Consider the following 20,420-nt stretch of genomic DNA (forward strand, 5'->3'; position numbering starts at 1 on the left):
TGTATGTTCGAAGTAATTCTTGAATAATGTTTTTTTCTTGGGTTATCACTACGGATGACTTCGTGTTCTTTAACATTTTGTTGCCACATAGAACTGTGCATACATGTATCACAACTCCTCACCCTTCCTTCTAATGCACTTTAAATTTGAAGAAATTTTTTATGATTTCTAAACTAAAACTAACACAAATAAAATGAGAGGGAGCACATTAGGGAATCAAACATCTATGTGTTTGTAAACATGATCAGAATTGAGTTGAAATAACTGGAAACATGGCAACGTATATCTTTGAGTATGAAGTTAATTACCAAGCAATTATATTGCATGAGTTCATGAGTATGACTATGGAGCAGAAGTTTTTCTTCTGTTTGTACCAACAGAGATTAATAGGAGACTCACTGCCGGCTGAAGGGTAAAGCCCCTCAAGCAAGGGCTTTAGGCCCCCAGAATTTTGGGGCCCCTATTTTCTGTAGCCATGTGTTTCTGTTTTAAAAAAAAAAATTTATCTTAAAAATAAAAAATACAATTTTTTGATAACAAAGGGAAAGAAAATTTTAATTTGTTACTCATGCAGACCTTTGAGATTTGAATAGTTCGAAGCGTATGAAAATGTTTTTTTCTATTTATGTAAATATTTGAGATCACTAGATGATGAGAATCTATAAAAATATCCTTTAACCTCGAAAATTCCTTAAAGCATAGTAGTAACTTTGATATTGAGGGTTTAGATTTATTTTTGAGTTAAAGTAAAGAAAAATGGTACAAGTAGAATATAATACTCTAATTAATATACTTAATTAGATAAAAAAGACATGACTCTTTATTTAATGTCTATTCTTATAGAATAATGTTAACGATTCTTGAACATTGAATATGCGAAAAAAAGTCTTTCAAAATTGATAAACTCTAACCTATGATCAACAATGTCTCAAGAGATCTTAACCGGATCGTTTATATATATATATATATATTATCAATGAAAAAATATTAGAAAAAATTAATTATAAAAAAAAAAAAAATTAAAAACTTTACATCTCAAATAGATTTCAAAAACATATATATACGTAATTTTAAAAAAAAAAATACAAAAAATTAAAGCCTATTATTAAATTTGGCTTTCTAGCTATTCAAAATTTATTAGTTCCCGCCCCGTGGTGAGAGCTCAGAAATAGGGGTCATTAATCAGTAGCAACAGTCATACAGTAGGGTTGAAATAAAAAGATGGCATGTGAAAGCTAACAATACAAATTTTGAACGACAATAAACGAAATAACATAGAAAATATACCAACCGAGACAACAATGTCGTGGTTTGATCAATTTAACGACATATGAGCAATTCACTAATATAAAAAATAGTATAAATAGTGCATATGCGCCAATAGAAACGATTATAAAGATACACGGAAAAAGGGAGTCTCTGTGTGTGTATAGAAGGAGGCAGAGGAGATGAATGGCTTGGCATGCATACAATTAGAAAAGTATGAACCTCCCAATATGATTGAGTGACTATAAAATCATTCCAATATGGGACATACCAATCAATCAAAATATGATAAAATCATTCCAATATGGGACATACCAATCAATCAAAATATGGTAGGGTCATTCTTTAATAGCAACTTGAGACCGATGTCCCACTTGCTGAAAATAGCCAATACTAGTAGTACTGTTTATTATCGCCAAATAAAAAATGTGTTTGTCCAAACAATGACAATCCATCGTTATACTAGTCTAGGCTTATTTGCTTCTAAAAAAAATATTCATCATACATTATTCCAAAAGACTAATCTCATAGTACGTAACAACTTTCTTCAATCGTATAAAATGAGACGAAAACAGTATATATCTAGCCAAACTGCTTTATATAAAAGTGATTCCAAAATTTAAAAGAAAGAGGAGAAATCAGAAGAACGTTGCTGAGATTTCAATTTGAAGGAAAAAAGGAGAGGTGATGAGAAGATATATGGAATCTTTTGGACTTTTACACAAGACTTTTGAGTAAGAAGAGATAGGTTCTTCACGATGAATTGAAAGACTTTGTTCTTTTCTGCAAGAATCTTAAGAGAGAACTCAGTTTTGAACAATTTTACTTTTGGTAAAGTTTTTAAGTGTTATGTAAGTGGAAAAAGAACTTTTTTTGAAAGAAATATGCCCATAAAACATTTTACTTGTAAAATATTTTCAGGTTGGTGTGTGTGTTATGTTACACCTTGAGAATTTCTGCGCGTCGATTACGTCGTAAGCAAACTAATGTAAGTCCAGAGAGGCTATGATACCCCTATCAGGTTAAAGAAAGACTTTTGACAATCATTAAGCATGTACCCGAAAGGTTTCGAGGCTAAGATAATCGAAGAAATTTCTTTTCGTGAAAGTTTGTTGACTGGGCAGAGATACGGCCCAACATACGGACCGCAAAAGTGACTTACGGATCGTCTGTCATGTCTGGGAGGCGTAAGCCAACATCAGAGAGTTATGCAGAATTTTGGCCAACATACGGTCAGACATACGGACCGTAAGTCAGACATACAGACCGTAAAAATGACATACGGACCGTATGTCCACAGTAAGTTGCTGTCGGTGGAAAAAGTTCCAAGTTACATATATTTGGCCCACTTCATTTTTCTCCCATTTTTCTTCACCAACAGACCCCAAACACTCCCAAAAACCCTCTCCACACCTCTAGAGCCTTCTCCACACTCCATTTACATAAATCCAAGTCAAATCCAAGATCAACATCATAAATCCAAGGAAATCAAGTGCACAAGATCTTTAGGATTGCTAGAAGTCAAGAATTTCTTTGGAGCTGGGATTTTTTTCAAGTGAAGAATTTCCATCTAAAACCCATTTCTACACAATCAAAGGGTGAGTTTTATGATCATTTCATGTTATTTAGAATATTAAAGGGTTGGAAGACTTGGATTATGGAAAAGGGTTGAAAATGGGTTACAAATATAAGAATAGTGGTATTCTTGAATAGTAGTTTGACATGGATCATGATTCTTGATGTATTATGAGTGAAGTCTTGTTGTAAATGATACAAATGACGTTAAGGAGGTATTATATGAGAACAAATACGATGTTATGCTATAACTATGGTCATGAATCATTTTGGTAAGGAATTGTGGGAATTGAATAATGTCGAACTTGACAAAGTTAAGTTATTGATTATGATATTATGAATGTTGTTATTGATGTTGGGAGTTGTTATAGCATATGGAGGAAGTTGTAGAAACAAAGGAGATGCTGCCCAATTTTCGTTAGCTTTAGCTTAAGCCTAAGTATGTTCTAATTATCTAATCTTAGTACGAATTCTCTTGAAGGTAGAATCGTGATCCTTGGAGAAAAACGTTTAATTGATAAAGTTGGAGAGACATAAAGGTATGTGAGGCTAGTCCCTTTTTTTTTCTAAGGCATGATTCCAATGACATGACTTACTCTATTCTTCCATGACTTCTTTACATTCCGGAAACTATGAGCCTATGACTATTAAGAACGCTCATGAGATAAAGATAAGAGATATGCTATGAAAATGACAACGATGATGATGAGTCTAAGTCTAGAGATTCCAAAGCTTGTGATATGATATCCTTACGAAGTTAATGATCCTTATACGCTTCTTTGATGTTATTCATTGTTGCTAGACCCACCTTACAATGTTAGTTCCTTCAAGGTGAGATATGATGAATATGATCACTCCATAATGTGATCGGGGGTTCTCGACCTTATGTCACCTCGATATACTTATAGATTGTCCTTAAGCTCTAAAATATGTTCTATGACAAATGTATGATGATGATCAGTTATGGTGAGTTCATGATGATACGATTACATCGTGCCTAGATGACCGGCATGTCAACGCTGGACGGGTCGCATACGATTACACCGAGCCTGGGGTCGTCGGGCATATAACCGCCAAGGCGGGCTGCATATGATTACATCGAGCCTAGAGGGCCGGGCATGACACCATTAGTGGGCGGCGTATGATGGTTACCCGGACGCGGGCAAATGACGATGGTACATAAGATATGTTATATATATATGATGTGTTCACTCTTAAAAGTTAAGCAGGTTATATATTCATCTCATGTCTTATGATTTCTCTATTATGTTCATTTTATTCATGCCTTACATACTCAGTACAACGCTCGTACTGACGTCCTTTTTCCTTTTGGACGCTGTGTTCATGCCCACAGGTAGACAGGGAGGTGGCCCAGATTCATAAGTGTTGATCAGCAGACTCACAGGAGCACTCCATTATTCTGGAGGTGCCGTTTGATATATTATTTTATGTACATATGTTTGGGCATGACGGGGTCCTGTCCCGTCTCTATGTCTAGTACTCTAGTAGAGGCTCGTAGATACGTACGTGTGGGTAGTAAGTGTCCCATGATGACTACGTTGTATATTTGCATATTATTTTGATAGCTTGGAGGCTCATATATATGAAATTAGATAGGTCAAAGTGGAAGTGATGATGATTTTCCCTATGACTAGAAGGGTGAGAATAATAAATGAATGCAGGATAAGTATGATGATTAGTAGAATGAGTGGTGCTCGGTAGTTAGCTCCGGGTACCCGTCGTGGCCCCCTAGCCGGGTCGTGACAAAAGTGGTATCGAGCCGATTCAAGCCCGTCCTAGGACGTGTCTACGAGCGTGTCCGGAGTAGTCTTGTTTATGGGTGTGCGCGCCACACTTATAAACGAGTCGAGAGGCTGCATTTAGGAACTATTGACCTTCCTTCATCTTAGATCACGTAGATAGAGCGAAGTCAAGAATGCAACTATCTAATCTTTTCTACGTTTAATTTTAGCGATGCCTCCGAGAAAAGAAGAAGAAGTTATAGTCGCACAATATCAAGGCGCCGGGAGAAGGAACCAACCGAGAACCCCCGGCTGAGCTAGGACATAGAGAGGCTCAGAGTGCCACTCCCTCGCATGCTACCTCTATTGCTCCAGTAGCAGAAAAGCATGAAGAGTTCTCCACTTCACTCGGGCCTCCGAAGGCCTGACCCCCCCCGGCTACTTCTCTGGTCAACAAATGACCGAGGCTATTCATCTATCGGGACACAATTAGTTGCCGCCTGTGCACGCGTGGGCGTGTTTCGGTGACAGGGGCGACTAGCACTCGAGCTTGGGATTTCATGAGTTTAAACCGTCCGCAGTTTTTCAGTCAAAGCCGACGAAGACGCAAGGTTTTATCGACGAGACGTCGAGAACGTTGAAAATTATTCATGCCTCCGAAACCGAACTGTGAGTTGGCATCTTGCGACTCGGGGATATGGCGGTGTTCTTGGTATAATAATTGGATGTCTTCAAGAAAAGAGAATGCATCTCCCCCAGTTTGGCAAGAGTTTATAGATGCCTTCATTCATCACTATTTGCCACCCGAGGTTCGTTGGGCGTAGGCCGATAAATTTAAATTTGAAGCAAGAAAATATAAGTGCACAGGGAGTATAGCCTTTCACTTTAACTCATTGGCTAGATATGCTCCGACCATGGTGGCCGATATGGGAGATAGAGTGCATAGGTTCGTGAGAGGCCTAGGGCCACATTTGTTTAAAGATTGCCTGACGGCTTCACTACAGGAGGGGATGGACATTTCCCGTATTCAGGCCCATGCCCAGAACTTAGAAGAGCAACAACATCCGCAAAGGGGTAAGCGCGATATCGATAGAGGACAGAGTAAAAGGGCCAGATCTATGGGTACTGGTAGCGACTATAGAGGGGGATTGAGGCAGTCATATTCTAGATATTCAGGCCAGTCGGCGACTAGTGCACCTCCCCTGTTCGCAGGCAAGAGATTTGACCGCTCCATTCATTCAAGACAGGGTCAGAGTTCGAGGGCCTCAGGTTCTCAGTTTGGAGGCGATTATAGCCAGAGGAGACTACCAGTACCGCGATGTAGCAAGTGCGGTAAGTTATATTCTGGTCAGTGTCGCCGAGGTTCAGATGCTTGCTATGCCTGTGGCCAGGTCGGACATATGATGCGAAATTGTCCATCGATGAGTGGTAGAGTTGGGGTTCAGCCCCATAGATCGGCCAGCCGGTTCTTCCCCTCAATATCCGTGCGCTCCTCGAAGGCGTACCCCCGCATTCCCGCAGCCGTGGTAGGGGCGAGAGGAGGAGGCGTCCGGTTCGAGCGGCACTCGGCCGTATCTATGCTTTTAGCTTGACGTCGGACCTCGAGTCCTCCCCGATGTGGTTACGTATATTATCCATATTCTCTCATGACGTTTATGCATTGATAGATCCGGGCTCTACGTTGTATTATATCACTCCTTATATTGCTAGCCGAATTGGGGTGAAACCCGAGCCAATTAAACCCTTCGAGGTATCTACTTCGGTTAGTGATCCTGTAATAGAGTGTATAAGAATTGTATGATTGTGGTATGTGATCATCAGACTAAAGTTGATTTGGTTGAGCTAAAAATGTTAGATTTTGATGTGATTATGGGCATGGATTGGTTGGCCTCTTGTTATGCTAATGTGGATTGTAGAACGAAAATAGTCCGATTCCAATCCCGGGAGAACCCGTACTCAAATGGAAGGGTAATACAACGTCTCCAAGAGGTAGGTTTATTTCCTACCTCAAAGCAAGAAAGATGATTGCGAAGGGCTATATTTATCATCTAGTCCGAGTTCATGACACTGAAGCAAAGCCGCCGACTTTTCAATCTGTCCCAGTAGTAAATGAATTTCTGGATGTATTTCCAGATGAACTTCCAGGTCTCCCACCAAACCGGGAGATTGAATTTACTATTAATGTATTACCGGACACTGAGCCGATATCCATTCCCCTGCTGCGTAACGGCCCCCGAGAATTAAAGGAGCTAAAGGCACAATTGAAAGATTTGCTCGAGAAGGGATTTATTAGGCCTAGTTCATCGTCGTGGGGAGCACCGGTGTTATTTGTAAGAAAGAAAGATGGTTCTTTACGGATGTGCATTGATTATAGGCAGTTGAACAAGGTGACTATCAAGAATAAATATCCGCTTTCGAGAATCGATGATTTGTTCGACCAGTTGCAAGGTGCAAAATGGTTTTCAAAGATTGATTTGAGATCAGGATACCACCAAGTGAGAGTTAAGAAAGAAGACATTCCGAAAACAGCTTTCAGAACCCGATATGATCATTATGAATTTCGGGTTATGTCGTTTGGCTTGACTAATGCCCCTACAGTTGCTTTATGAACTTGATGAACGACGTGTTCGTGCTTTTTTCTAGATCTTTTTATAATTATGTTCATCGATGATATTCTTGTATATTCTCGGTCAGAAGCAGAACATGCGGATCATTTACGCCCTGTGTCACGACCCAACCCCGTAGGCCATGACTAGTGCCCGATCTGGGCACCCAAACACACCTATCAACGCTATCACAAATTATATCAAACACACCTGTGTGTACATACGTGTCGACAAAGGTCGTATTCCAAATTTAGATAATTTCTAGAAAAATTTCGGCAAAGTTTCCTTTGTTTTACTGACTATCCAAAATAACCCTGCGCACAGAAAATACCAACAAGGCCACACAGGGCCACCAACACAACATATATACATATGCGGACCGGCCGTCGCGGGCGAATGAGATCGCCCAAACACAACATATACAAACACCACCGTACGAAAATAGGCACAACCCACAACCATGTCCACGTACCTTAAACAGACAAGTATAGAATCATATGACGGGACAGGGCCCCGCCGTACCCATGAACAAATATACATAATGCAACAGACGAATATATACCAAAAATATAAGCTCCGGAAAGAGAGGAGCACTCCAAATAGCAGAAGAAGGTGTCCTAAACCGGTGGATCACCAAACTGTGCGTCTGTACTGGCGTATGAAACGCAAATTTCCTGAGAAGGGGTCGATTTAAATATGTACCGAGTATGCAAAGCGTAAGGTACGTAGATAAATCGAACAATAATCGAATCGTGAGTATGGAAAATAATACATATCCAAAAATATCAAAATGTTTATTTCCAAAGTATAAATTATGCATAGGCACAGGAAAATATGATCGCCCGCGCGTCGATGGCGCCATAACACAAGATAACACCGTAAAGTTTCAAATCTCCGAATCCCCGTCACACATCACAACACAAAGATAACGCCAATCACAAGATAACGCCAAACATAGAACCCGCCTCGAGCGGAGCACGGTGAACCATAAACACAAGATAACACCGGAATGTATCACAAAGCGCACGACAACGAACCGGCCCGGAACCGGCGAACGATATCATAGTAGGCACGAGCGAGTAGTGAGGAATCATATGCATAAAATCATTATTATAAATCCGAAGGATAAGTAAAATAGTCATATTCGAAATCGGAATAATAATTATCACTTTTTGTTTCAAAGTTGTCGAATTTACATAAAAGGGCGTCGCGGGACCCACGGACGAGTATAGACCCGAAATGAGCCCGCCTATGAAAAACATACCCATTATACATCAAGCAAACTCCTATAAAAATTATTGGAGCGATCCGAGCCTCTATGCGAAAGATATGGCATTCGCAGATTACGAAATTCCTTAAAAGTGAACCTTTTCTATGCAAAGTTCGGAAAGCGATTACTTCAAATACATAATGGTTCATATTTCATCAAAACATACATAAGAGTGCCAAAGAATATATATAAGGATCATAACATGCTCGGATTTCGAATTTGGAATTCCCTTAAGGCTCTAATCTAGCCTATGTGAAACTAAGGCATGCCAAAAGAAGGAAGGTTGCTTTACATACCTCAAACGCTCTCCAAAACGATCCAAACTCAAGCTAATCCAACCTATGATTCGGGCTGCCCACGATCTATAAACAAACCATAAAATGCCAAACATTAGCTAAAGATTCTTTGGGCCTTAAATTCCAATTTCGCCTAATTCTACAAATTGGGCAGATTTCCCCCGAAAATAAAGGCTATCCCGAGAATTTAACTCGCTCAAAATCAACAACAACAACCACAATAACCAACCTAGCAACATCGATCATCAATTCGAAAAGGCAAAATAACAATAGTAACTCTCTTTTTACATCATTTAACAACTTTGCAAATATTCGATTCGACGGCTTACATTCAAGTCACAATATAGCTCATACATTCAATTATCAACCCGAATCCTTACCAAAAATATTCAAGGGCATTCTAAGCAATTCATACAACATTTCCAATAATCCAAATTTTTCTCCAAGCTGGCCGAAAACAGCCCCAAACCGAGACAAAATTTTTAAATTTTTTTTTTCATTTTCAAATTATGATTTGTATCCACAGTTCACATTCTAACAATGCTATCTCATCCATATACCAATTACATTAAATATACAAAAGCCTCCAAATCAGTCCGCAACATTTACAACCTCAAATTGAATCAATGAACATTCATTTCCAACATAAAATTTAAAGCGACGACGATTAAAACATTAAGCGATATTCATTCGTTCATTGCCATATAATGTGACCCATTTCGATCAACGCTACACATATACATATATGGATGATTCTCAATTGTTCTTCGCCTTACAATGATCCTAATCAACTAACTAGGCATTAATTCATAATTTCAATAACAACACAACAACACCCATTTACACGCTCAAGCTCCACATACACAACTCACCTCCAACATTTCATATTTCATGATTTTCCTCCATTATAACATACTACAACATGAATATAACCTTCATAACACAAGAACAAGATCAAATCTTACCTTTCTTCTTCAATACCCCAAATGGCTAGGGTTTGCAATTGGACACAATGAATGATTAGATGATCCAAACAATACTTCCACGCTACTTAGGGACCTCAATATAGTGGGTTTGTACCAAAGAATAAATTTTTGGAAGGCTTGAAATGGGGTTGGTTTTTCCTTGCTCCTAGCCGTGAGCCTCCCCTTTTCGAGGTTCTTCCACTTTTGTTTTTATTTTGCTAAGTATAGAATGGTGAGAGATGACTTAAGGTCATCTTTTAAGTCCCCAAAATATCTCTTATTGTTTTTGGCCCACACAATGTGTTGGACCAATTAAAATTGAACACCATTTGTGCTGGGCCAACCATGGAAATTGTGGATGATTTTCATCTTTCAATTTTTATCACTTTTGGTCCCAAATTTTCCTAATTGTTCCATATCAATAAATTCATGCACAACTTATATCTCAAAATAAAATCGAAGGTCAAGAATCCCGACTTTGTATCCCGAAATAATTTTTGTCCTTAACTTATCATAATTAATCCAGATTGTTCCAATGTACAAAAATACGGGTTCTAACACCCTGTCCTTGGAATTCTTTGGGCTCGAGAATTATATGCTAAATTTTCAAAATGTGAATTTTGGTTGAATTCTGTAACTTTTCTGGGCCATATCATCTCAGCTGACGGTATTCGGGTCGATACTCAAAAGATTGAGGCCGTAAAGACTTGGCCAAGGCCCGCAACGCCTACTGAAGTCCGTAGCTTTCTAAGATTGGCAGGTAATTACAGAAGGTTTGTAGAAGGGTTTTTCTTTATTTTAGCACTGCTGACGAAGTTGGCACAAAAAGCCGCAAAGTTCCAATGGATTGATGCTTGTGAACGCAGTTTCCAAGAATTGAAGGATAGATTAACTTCGGCCTCAGTCCTGACATTCTCAGAAGGATCAGAGGGTTATGTTGTATATTGTGATGCCTCTGGTATTGGGTTAGGCTGTGTGCCGATGCAGCACGGCAAAGTTATTGCCTATGCCTCTAGACAGTTGCGAAAACATGAGCAGAATTATCCGACTCATGACCTTGAATTAGCTGCGGTTATTCATGCCTTGAAGATATGGAGACACTATTTGTATGGTATTCATGTTGATATTTACAGAGATCACAAAAGTCTCCAATATATTTTCACACAGAAGGAGCTGAATCTAAGGCAGAGACGATAGTTAGAGCTGTTGAAAGACTATGATATGAGTATTTTATACCACCCCGGGAAAGCGAATGCAGTAGCTGACACACTTAGCCGTAAATCAATGGTTAGTCTATGTGAGGTCCCTTCGGAGAAGAAAGAACTAATTCATGAGCTCCACCAACTAGCTAACCTTGGAGTTAGCCTGATTTATTCGGATAATGCGGGAATTGGTATTCACAATCCAACTGTCTCATCCTTAGATATGGAGGTGAAAGAGCGTCAATACGAAGATCCGCCTGAGCCACTACAAAGATACATTTCATGAGAAAGAGAAGCCTCCATTTGGAATTTCTATAGATGGAGCTCTTAGATACCGAGACAAAGCATGTGTTTCGAATGTTGCGGAATTACGTCGTCGAATTCTAGAAGAAGCTCATTATTCTCGGTATTCCATTCACCCAGGAGCGACAAAGATGTATCATGATATCAAGCTAATGTATTGGTGGGATGGAATGAAAAAGGACATAGCAGAATTTGTAGCTCAATGTCCAAATTGCCAACAGGTGAAAATTGAACATCAGAAGCCGGGAGGACTACTACAAGCCATGAAAATTCCTACCTGGAAATGCGAAGTGATTAACATGGATTTCATTATAGGCTTGCCTCGCTCCCGACGCAAATATGATTCTATATGGGTGATCGTGGACAGACTGACGAAGTCGGCTCATTTTCTTCCAGTCAAAACCACATATTCGGCAGAAGATTATGCAAAGTTATATCTTAAGGAGATAGTGCGACTTCATGGTACTCTATTGTCTATTATTACTGACAGGGGAGCACAATTTGCAGCTAAATTCTGGAAGTCATTCCAAGAAGGTTTGGGTACTCAGGTAAGGCTTAGCACAGCGTTTCATCCATAAACTGATGGGCAAGCCGAACGCACCATTCAGACCTTGGAAGATATGTTACGGGCATCTGTGCTAGATTTCGGTGGTAGTTGGGATGACCACTTACCTCTCTTATTGAATTTGCATGCAACAACGCTATCATTCCGATTCGATGGCCCCGTATGAAGCTCTATATGGAAGAAAGTGTAGATCCCCAATTGGGTGGTTTGAAGTAGGAGAGGCACAGCTAATAGGTTCGGAGTTGATTCAACAAGCGGGGGAAAATATCAAGATTATCCGAGATCGATTATTGACAGCCCAAAGTCGCCAGAAATCTTATGCAGACAATCGTTGGCGAGACTTAGAATTCCAAGTTGATGATTGGGTATTCCTGAAGGTATCATCGATGAAGGGCGTGATGAGATTTGGCAAGAAGGGAAAATTAAGTCCTTGATACATTGGACCTTATAAAATTGTCCGCAAAATAGGCCAAGTAGCTTATAAACTGGACTTACCTCCAGAACTTGAATTAGTCCATCCAGTTTTTCATGTATTAATGCTCCGGAAGTGTTTCGGAGATCCTACTAGAATCGTACCCGTAGATGATGTTCAAGTTACGAAAAAGTTGGCTTATGAGGAGGTACCCATTACTATACTAGACAGACAAGTACAGAGGCTTAGAAATAAAGAGGTAGCCTCAGTTAAGGTCTTTGTGGCGAAATAATAAACGAGAGAAAATGACTTAGGAAGCGGAAGAAAACATGAAGTCTAAGTACCCACACTTATTTCCACCCCCAGAAGAGGTTCAAGATGAGACGCCATTGTCCCCAGGTATGCGATGTTTTACTTTGATTGCTTTTGGGCCGTGTGTGGCTATGTTGTCTATTGTGGTATTATAGCCCTGTGTGGCAATGTTATTTTGGGTTGCTGTGGCAGGATGGTAATGCCCTATTACAGGGGAAACTCCGGTAAAATTTCTGTAGAATCCTCGAGAGTTTAACATTAGGGGATGAATGTTCTTAAGGGGGGAGGAATGTTACACCTTGAGAATTTCCGCGTCGATTACGTCGTAAGAAAACTAATGTAAGTCCAGAGAGGCTATGATACCCCTTTCAGGTTAAAGAAAGACTTTTGACAATCATTAAGTATGTACCCGAAAGGTTTTGAGGCTAAGATAATCGAAGAAATTACTTTTCGTGAAAGTTTGTTGACTGGGCAGAGATACGGCCCAACATACGGACCGTAAAAGTGACTTACGGATCGTCTGTCATGTCTGGGAGGCGTAAGCCAACATCAGAGAGTAATGCAGAATTTTGGCCAACATACGGTCAGACATACGAACCGTAAGTCGACATACGTATCCGTAAAATGACATACGGACCGTATGTCCACAATGAAGTCGTCGGTGGAAAAGTTCCAAGTTACATATATTTGGCCCACTTCGTTTTTTTCCCATTTTTCTTCACCAACAGACCCCAAACACTCCCAAAAACCCTCTCCACACCTCTAGAGCCTTCTCCACACTCCATTTACATAAATCCAAGTCAAATCCAAGATCAACATCATTAATCCAAGGAAATCAAGTGCAAGGAAGATCTTTAGGATTGCTAGAAGTCAAGAATTTCTTTGGAAGTGGAGCTAGGATTTTTTTCAAGTGAAGAATTTCCATCTAAAACCCATTTCTACACAATCAAAGGGTGAGTTTTATGATCATTTCATGTTATTTAGAATATTAAAGGGTTGGAAGACTTGGATTATGGAAAAGGGTTGAAAATGGGTTACAAATATAAGAATAGTGGTATTCTTGAATAGTAGTTTTGACATGGATCATGATTCTTGATGTATTATGAGCGAAGTCTTGTTGTAAATGATACAAATGACGTTAAGAGGTATTATATGAGAACAAATACGATGTTATGCTATAACTATGGTCATGAATCATTTTGGTAAGGAATTGTGGGAATTGAATAATGTCGAACTCGACAAAGTTAAGTTATTGATTATGATATTATGAATGTTGTTATTGATGTTGGGAGTTGTTATAAAGATATGGAGGAAGTTGTAGAAACAAAGGAGATGCTGCCCAATTTTCGTTAGCTTTAGCTTAAGCCTAAGTATGTTCTAATTATCTAATCTTAGTACGAATTCTCTTGAAGGTAGAATCGTGATCCTTGGAGAAAAACGTTTAATTGATAAAGTTGGAGAGACATAAAGGTATGTGAGGCTAGTCCCTTTTTTTTTCTAAGGCATGATTCCAATGACATGACTTACTCTATTCTTCCATGACTTCTTTACATTCGAAACTACGAGCCTATGACTATTAAGAACGCTCATGAGATAAAGATAAGAGATATGCTATGAAAATGACAACGATGATGACGAGTCTAAGTCTCAGATTCCAAAGCTTCGTGATATGATATCCTTACGAAGTTAATGATCCTTATACGCTTCTTTGATGTTATTCATTGTTGCTAGACCCACCTTACAATGTTAGTTCCTTCAAGGCGAGATATGATGAATATGATCACTCCATAACGTGATCGGGGGTTCTCGACCTTATGTCACCTCGATATACTTATAGATTGTCCTTAAGCTCTAAAATATGTTCTATGACAAATGTATGATGATGATCAGTTATGGTGAGTTCATGATGATACGATTACATCGTGCCTAGATGACCGGGCATGTCACCGCTAAGACGGGCTGCATACGATTACACCGAGCCTAGATGGCCGGGCATATAACCGCCAAGGCGGGCTGCATATGATTACATCGAGCCCGTAGGGCGGCATGACACCATTAGTGGGGCGGCGTATGATGGTTACCCGACGCGGGCAAATGACGATGGTACATAAGATATGTTATATATATATGATGTGTTCACTCTTAAAAGTTAAGCAGGTTATATATTCATCTCATGTCTTATGATTTCTCTATTATGTTCATTTTATTCATACCTTACATACTCAGTACAACGCTCGTACTAACGTCCTTTTTCCTTTTGGACGATGTGTTCACGCCCGCAGTAGAACGGGAGGCCCCATTCATAAGTGTTGATCAGCAGACTCACAGGAGCACTCCATTATTCCTAGGTGCCGTTTGATATATTATTTTATGTACATATAAGGCATGACGGGGTCCTGTCCCGTCTCTATGTCTAGTACTCTAGTAGAGGCTCGTAGATACGTACGTGTGGGTAGTAAGTGTCCCATGATGACTACGTTGTATATTTGCATATTATTTTGATGGCAGAGGCTCATATAGATGAAATTAGATAGGTTGGTGGAAGTGATGATGATTTTCCTATGACTAGAAGGGTGAGAATAATAAATGAATGCGGGATAAGTATGATGATTAGTAGAATGAGTGGTCTTCATTAGTTAGCTCCGGCACTCGTCGTTCTCACCTGGCCAAGGTGGTAAATTTTACCAAAAAAAATCCTGACAATATAATATAACTCAAAAAGCCTTAGCCAACACATGAAGGAAACTAGAAAATTGAATGCAGAACAATCTACAGCCATAGTTAGCACCTTGCAGCTATATGCTAACAATTGTCACTTTTTCATCTAGCGTCCTCCTTCTGTTTACTTGACGTGAGGGATCCAAGATCTGTATGCAAGTTACACATTTAAATGTTCACTCTGAAGGATATATATATGTTCCCTCCAATAAATCTGCTTCTGGAGATTAAACTTGGTATTTGAGTGACGAGGAACCCTCTGTAAAAGACAGAAAAGTTGTGTTGAGAAAGAGAGGAAATAGTAGAAAAAAGAGCAAAAAAATGAAAAAGAAACAAAAAGAAAAAGAAAAGGCAAAAACAAAACTGAATTAGTCATTTGAAGGCATTTAACGCACAGAAAAGGGGTGGAAAGTACGCGTTGTGCTATGTCAGCGCATCGTGCTTAATAAGCACAGTTTTCACGAACTTCAGGTATTTCACCGGTCTGTGCTTAGTTGAGGTGTTTAAATGAAAAGTCCGGACAAGTTTAAGGGGTCGCATATATATTCAACCATTAGAAAAGTATGAACCTCCCAGGATGATTGGATGACTATAAAGTCATTCCAATACAGGACATTTACCAATCAATCACAATATGGTAGGGTCATTTTTTTCATCGTAACTCAACACTAACGTCCCACTTGCTACAAATTTCCAATGCTAGTACTAATTTCTATAGCCAAATAAAAAGTGTGTTTGTCCAGACAATGACAATCCATACTTATACTTATCTATGCTTATTTACTTTTTTAAAAAACATTCCTTCATACGTGATATCAAAAGGCTAATCTCATAGTACAACTTTCTCCATTCGTATAAACTGAGACGAAAAGAATATACGTATAGCCAAACAGCTTCATATAAAAGTTATCCCAAAATTTAGAAGAAAGAGGAGAGAAATCAAAAGAGATGCTGAAATTTTTGACTTTTTAGTGAAGAGTCTTGAATAAAATTTTCTTTAGCTTGAAGTATTTCTCAATCTTAAATGAGAAAAAGAGAGGTGATAGGAAGATTTATGGAAACATGACAGCATATATCTCTGAGTACATATAAAGTTACGAAGCAATTAAATTGCATGAGTTGATGACTATAGAGCAGAAGTATCTTCCATTTCTACTAATAGATTTTAAAAGGATAGCTTCACTAGTCATCAAGATCAGCAATATGGGTCATTAAACAGTAGCAACATTCATATAATTGCATAATATGTCACAAGATAATTCTATAGAGGATGTTATGCTGAGACTGATGCATTAGTTTTGCCTTGACAACAACAATTATTATGTAACCTGCAAGTCATCTTTTCGATTTGGGGATTTTTCAAAAGTAAGGTTTCACGTTTCTTGTTTTCTTTTTACTTCCAAATTGAAAGAAATAGTACACAGACACCAATAGAAAACTAGTATATACATGCATAGAAAAGGTGTGAGTATAGAGAGGGAGGGAGGATGAATGGATTGGCCTGCATACGATTACAAAAGCCTGAACCTCCCAAATATGATTGATTGACTGAAAAATCATTTGAATATGGGACATGTACCAATCAACCACAATATGGCAGGGTCATATTTTTGATAGTAACTTGAGCTTATCCACAATGCTGCTTGATTTATGTGAACATGTAATATAGTAGCATAAACTGCCGAATAAAGCCATTTTAAGGGTTAGATAATACCTGGATCATGACATGGACGTCTTGTGCTATCATTAATATGCTTTTAACTTCTATGATATCATTATGCCAAAGTAGCACTATTCCACCGGATTGCCCCACAACCGGAGCTTTGTACAAATTAGTAAAACTAGAAGTGTCTCTCAAAGAAAGGTGGCCTTGTATGTGTGTTTTTAATAATAAAACTAAAGCAGGACCATGGTAGTCCTATAGTGAGCGAAAGTTCCTATGAAAATCACGTGTATCACATTTCAAGGACAAAATGAGAGGTGATAGAAGATATATGGAATCTTTTGCAAGTTGATGTTTGTTTAACATCAAAATCCTGACAATATAGTATAACTCGAAAAAAGAAGACATACTAAAGAAAAGCTTATAAACATGGTTTATGGGAAAAAATTACATCTATCCAGTGTATGCATAAAAACAACAAGTATAAAAAAGATGTCTTTTATATAAGGAATGTTATTTAATGATTGTTAATAAATATGTATTCTTACCTCAAATTGTCATTTAAAATATAACTTTTGGTGTAGTCTGTACGGACGCACACCACTTCAATATTCAGTAACAGAAATGTCCACAGGTCCACTGATTGAAATATTTTTGTCTCTTTCAAAGAAATCATACTTAAAAAAATGACAGCTTACCAACTGCTCTAGTTGCATTATCTATTCAACAAACGTTTATTACATGGATGATAACTCAACTCTTATTTTATTGTGCAATGATTACTAAACTACTTTTATTTTACTTAAGTATAACAAAAAGTCACCAAGCTATTTTTTGTAACAAAAAAAATTACTCAAATTTGTCAAAGAATCATAGCAAGCCACTGAGAGAAAACAAAGGTGACAATGGGCTAACATTAAACCTATGATGCTTATAAAAGTTGAATGCCCTTTTTGTTTACAAAAATTTGTTCAATGAATATTTGTAATGCTAGGTAGAGAAGTTGGGTGACTTTTTCGTTACAAAATAAAAAATTTAGAGACTTTGGTGCATTTAAGTAACAGTTGAGTGACCATCCATTGAATATTTAAAATTAAACCACCATGGCTGTTCTTAGAGTGTGTATAAAAAGGAGGCTCTGTCGTAGTAGGAAAACATAAGTAAAGAGATAAAGGATGAAGGCAGTACCTCTTCTCGTGTTTTCTTGGTTTCTTTTTTTCCTTTTTTTATCATTAGGAATCTCAGCACAGAGGTGTACTTACATTGTCCATTTGGACAAGTCTTTTATGCCTAAAATCTTTGCTAGTACCCACAACTGGCATTTCTCCATTATTGAAACCATCAAGATTGAAGTTTCCACTTCAGAAAATGATCAGCATACAACTCCAAAACTTCTTTATTCTTATGACAATGTCATTCATGGATTTAGTGCTGTGTTGTCTAAAGATGAACTTGAATACCTCAAGAAGTCAGCAGGTTTCCTTTCGGCTTATAAAGATAGGACTGTTGAAGCTCACACAACTTATACCTCTGAGTTTCTTAAGCTCAATCCTGCTTCTGGGCTATGGCCGGCTTCTGATTTTGGTCAAGATGTAATCATTGGTGTACTTGACTCTGGTGTCTGGCCAGAATCTGCCAGTTTCAGAGATGATGGATTACCTGAAATTCCCAAAAAGTGGAAGGGAATTTGCAAGCCAGGAACCGAGTTCAATTCTTCATTATGCAACAGGAAACTCATTGGAGCAAATTATTTCAATAAGGGGCTTTTGTCTAGTGATCCTACTATGAATATTTCCATGAATTCTGCCAGGGACACTGATGGTCATGGCACTCACGTTGCTTCCATTGCTGCTGGTAGTTTTGCTAAAGAAGTATCATATTTCGGATATGCTCCTGGAACAGCAAGAGGTATCGCGCCACGAGCTAGAATAGCTGTGTATAAGTTCAGCTTTGAAGAAGGAACCTTTACTTCTGATTTAATTGCTGCCATGGACCAAGCTGTCGCAGATGGTGTTGACATAATAACAATTTCTTATGGTTGGGATAATATTCCATTGTATCAAGATTCTATTGCAATAGCTTCTTTTGGTGCCATGATGAAGGGGGTCTTAGTCTCTGCTTCAGCTGGAAATTATGGTCCTGAAATGGGAACCTTAACCAATGGAGTCCCCTGGATCTTTACTGTGGCATCTGGCAGCACTGACCGATCATTTTCCGGGACTGTAACTCTTGGTAATGGCTTAAAGATTACTGGATTTAGCTTGTTTCCAGTGAGTACCACCATCAAGGATTTTGCTTTGGTTCACAATGAAAGCTTATCTCTTTGTGATTCATCTGACCTATTAGCCCAAGTCCCTAATGCTGTGCATAACATCATGATTTGTTCTATCACTTCACAAGATATATTACCAATCTCTGATCAAATGGCAGCTATCTCAGAGTCAAAATTTGGAGGTGCAATTTATGGTTATGGAGATCCGGTTGTATTGACATCCAATTCTTTTCCGAACCCTGGAGTTGTAATTAGTGAAAAGGAATGGGAAAAAGTGATAGACTATGCCGACATAAGTGTTAAACCAAAAGTCAGTATCAGTTTCCAGGAAACACATATTGATGTAAAGCCTGCTCCAGTTGTTTCTGCATTTTCCTCGAGAGGCCCCTCTCTAAGCTATCTGCGAGTTGCAAAGCCAGATATTATGGCACCAGGAGAGTTAATTCTAGCAGCCTGGCCATCAAACGTTCCAGCTGCATCTGTTGGTGTCAATACAGATTTGGATAGTGATTACCGTCTTGTATCAGGCACTTCCATGGCTACTCCTCATATTGCAGGAATTGCGGCAATGCTAAAAGGAGCACATCCTGATTGGAGTCCTGCAGCTATTCGATCTTCCATGATGACCACTGCCAACCCTTTGGATAACACTAAAAAACCTATCAAAACCGCGGAAGGTAACAGGGATGCTACATCATTGGCAATGGGAGCCGGACTCATTGATCCAAACCGAGCAGTTGATCCAGGCCTGATATATGATGTCACTCCACAAGACTACGTGAACCTTCTCTGCTCCATGAATCTCACAGAAAAGCAATTCAAAACAATTGCTAGATCATCAGCTAATCACAACTGCTCAAATCCATCCGATGATATCAATTACCCATCATTTATTGCTCTCTTTAGCCCAAGTGGGAACTACACTTGGTTGGAGCAGAAATTCAGGAGGACAGTCACGAATGTTGGAGCCGGTGCAGCTAAGTATAAAGCAAAAGTGAGAGCACCAGAAAACTCGACAATTTCTATCTCTCCGCAGACCTTGGTGTTTGAGAAGAAAAATCAGAAGCAGGACTATACTCTGACCATACTTTACAAAGGCAATGCAGAAGACCAAGCACAATCTGGTTCAATCACTTGGGTGAAGAGAAGGTCATCCACCGTAAGAAGTCCATAGAGTGCCCAGGTTGTGCTTGGGCCTGTTGCTTTGGGATTTTTAATTTAAAGAGTTTTTAAAAGATGGAAGGTTCTGGAAA

General features: G+C 38.8%; 1 protein-coding gene across 1 annotated transcript; it reads left to right on the top strand.

Annotated features, from left to right (window-relative positions):
* The first annotated feature begins 18,070 nt into the window (after nt 1-18,070).
* On the top strand, nt 18,071-20,341 carry LOC132050897 (subtilisin-like protease SBT3). The gene has a single exon (XM_059442237.1). It carries the CDS (start codon nt 18,071-18,073, stop codon nt 20,339-20,341), a length of 2,271 nt encoding a protein of 756 aa, XP_059298220.1.
* Nucleotides 20,342-20,420: the final 79 nt, after the last annotated feature.

The sequence above is a fragment of the Lycium ferocissimum genome, chromosome 3 (genome assembly GCF_029784015.1).
Source record: "Lycium ferocissimum isolate CSIRO_LF1 chromosome 3, AGI_CSIRO_Lferr_CH_V1, whole genome shotgun sequence".
Taxonomy (NCBI): Eukaryota; Viridiplantae; Streptophyta; class Magnoliopsida; order Solanales; family Solanaceae; genus Lycium; species Lycium ferocissimum.

Bases quoted from the DNA above. Each gene is read 5' to 3' on its own strand.
- LOC132050897 (XM_059442237.1), top strand. From the start codon at position 18,071: ATGAAGGCAGTACCTCTTCTCGTGTTTTCTTGGTTTCTTTTTTTCCTT.